The 2,038-nt window shown below is 43.9% G+C and overlaps 1 protein-coding gene across 1 annotated transcript; it reads left to right on the top strand.

The window, feature by feature from the left end:
* The first annotated feature begins 484 nt into the window (after positions 1-484).
* Positions 485-1,818, top strand: LOC106882500 (craniofacial development protein 2-like). The gene is made up of 2 exons (XM_014933194.1): positions 485-685; positions 973-1,818. The coding sequence occupies exons 1-2, from the start codon at positions 485-487 to the stop codon at positions 1,816-1,818; spliced, it is 1,047 nt and encodes a 348-aa protein (XP_014788680.1).
* The last annotated feature ends 220 nt before the right edge of the window (positions 1,819-2,038 follow it).

The raw sequence follows: 2,038 nt of genomic DNA, 5'->3' as shown, positions 1-2,038 counted from the left end.
TGGCAGCCCCTGCAACTTTGCTGGTTCCAAATGTAATGACATTGTCTCTCCTTTGGAATAAATCAGTGAAGTCGAGAGGGGGATCGTGCAAATTGGGTAAGGCATGTCCTCCATACATTCAGAGCTCAGGCATTTAGCTTAGCCAAGGACTTAGAATTTCTGGGAGGACGCGGCAAAAAAAAAAAGAGGGAGAGGGAGCATGTGGAGAGGACACTTCATCCTTGCTGCAACAGGCAAGGGAAACAACACGGAAGTGGCAGTTTACGATGGGAATGATTATTCAATCGCACTGATCAGCTACCGCCCGTCTTAAACTGGGCAGTCCCCAGTCAGTAACGTGCTGATCCACCTCGTCTGTCCGCTGCTCAGGGTGTATGGAGCTAGGACAAAAACCGAAAAGCAGACGTGAAGGCCAGCACCTGGCAAAAGACGAAGAAAATTGAAATTGACTCTATTGAAACTGGGGACCTGAAATGTAAGAACAATGACAACTGGAATGGACATTACTGAACTGGACAAAACAGAGGACATTAGGAAAACGGCAATCATTGACAGGGAGCTCACACGGCTGAATGTAGACATACTGCCCTGCAAGAGACAAGACTTGCTGACTCTGGTTCCATTAGGGAAAGAAATCACACATTCTTCTGGAAGGGGCTTGGGGAAGATGAGAGGAGAATCCATGGTGTGGGATTCGCAGTACACAACAGATTGCTGAACAAGATTAGTACTCCTCGAGGCATATCTGAGCGCATCACTATCATAGAAGTGGGGACTAAAACTGCAAGGGCCCATCTCATTAGTGCCTATGCCCCGATTCTAACAGCAGAAAATGAGAAGAAAGATCAGTTCTACGAGGAACTTCAGGATGTGATCAACAGTGCCCCAAAGGCAGATCAACTCTTTCTCATGGGCGATTTCAATGCAAGAGTAGGCGCTGATCACTAAGCATCGTCCAACTACCTTGGACAGTTTGGACTGGGGAAAATCAATGAGAATGGCGAGAGACTCTTAGAATTCTGCACAAGTAATGACCTGTGCATCGCAAACACCTTTTATAATGACAAAGACCGGCATAAAGTTTCTTGGTGCCATCCAAGATCAGGTCATTGGCACAAGATTGACTTCGTCATCGTCAGAAAGAATGATGTCAACACTGTGAAGCAAACAAGATCCTTTCAAAGTGCAGACTGTAATACAGATCATCTGTTGGTTATAGCCAAGGTAAAGATAGTCACAAAGAAAACACCAAGAGCCGAAAAATCAAAGAAACCTAAGACCAACACAAAATACACCCAAGATCCAGCGATAAGAACCAAATTTCAAGAATATGTTGAAGAACAGCTCCAAAACTTAGATAGCATATCCCCTGACCACATGTGGAACAACATGAAATCAGCAATATATGGTTCTGCGTCGAGGGCCTTTGGAACGGATCGACTTTCCAAGGAGGACTGTATCGAAGCCAATGCATCAATACTTATGCCATTACTTGAGAAAGAGCGCAAGATCTTCATAAAGCACAATAGAAAGCCAACAGAAAGTACAAAGCAACAGCTACGTGCTGCAAAATCCAACCTTCAAAAAGAAACTAGAAAATGTGCCAACCAGTACTGGGATAAATTATGCTTAGAAATTCAACAGGCGAGTGACATGGGTAATATCAGGAAAATGTATGAGAAGATTGGAGTTGCTATCGGACTAACAGTGAGTAAAGTGGCACCTCTCAAGTCTGCAACAGATGACCAGCTGACGGACAAGAAGAAACAAATGGAAAGATGGGTGGAAAATTACTCTCAATTGTACACAAAGGAGTGAGATGTTGATAGCTTGATGAGGCCATTCCTCAGCTGCCCGAAATGACAGAACTTGATATCCCACCAACGGAAGAAGGACTCTCCACTACAATCGATGAACTTGCAAGTGGAAGAGCATCCGGAAATGACAATATATTTGCTGAAGTGTTGAAAGAGAACAAAGATGCCATCTTTCCATATTTATACAAGTTGCTAAAGACGTGTTGGTTGGAAGTAAAAAT

Source organism: Octopus bimaculoides, chromosome 24 (genome assembly GCF_001194135.2).
Source record: "Octopus bimaculoides isolate UCB-OBI-ISO-001 chromosome 24, ASM119413v2, whole genome shotgun sequence".
In the NCBI taxonomy this organism is placed as follows: Eukaryota; Metazoa; Mollusca; class Cephalopoda; order Octopoda; family Octopodidae; genus Octopus; species Octopus bimaculoides.
Note: the sequence above shows the minus strand (reverse complement) of the source record. Positions and strands in the feature narration are given on the sequence as shown.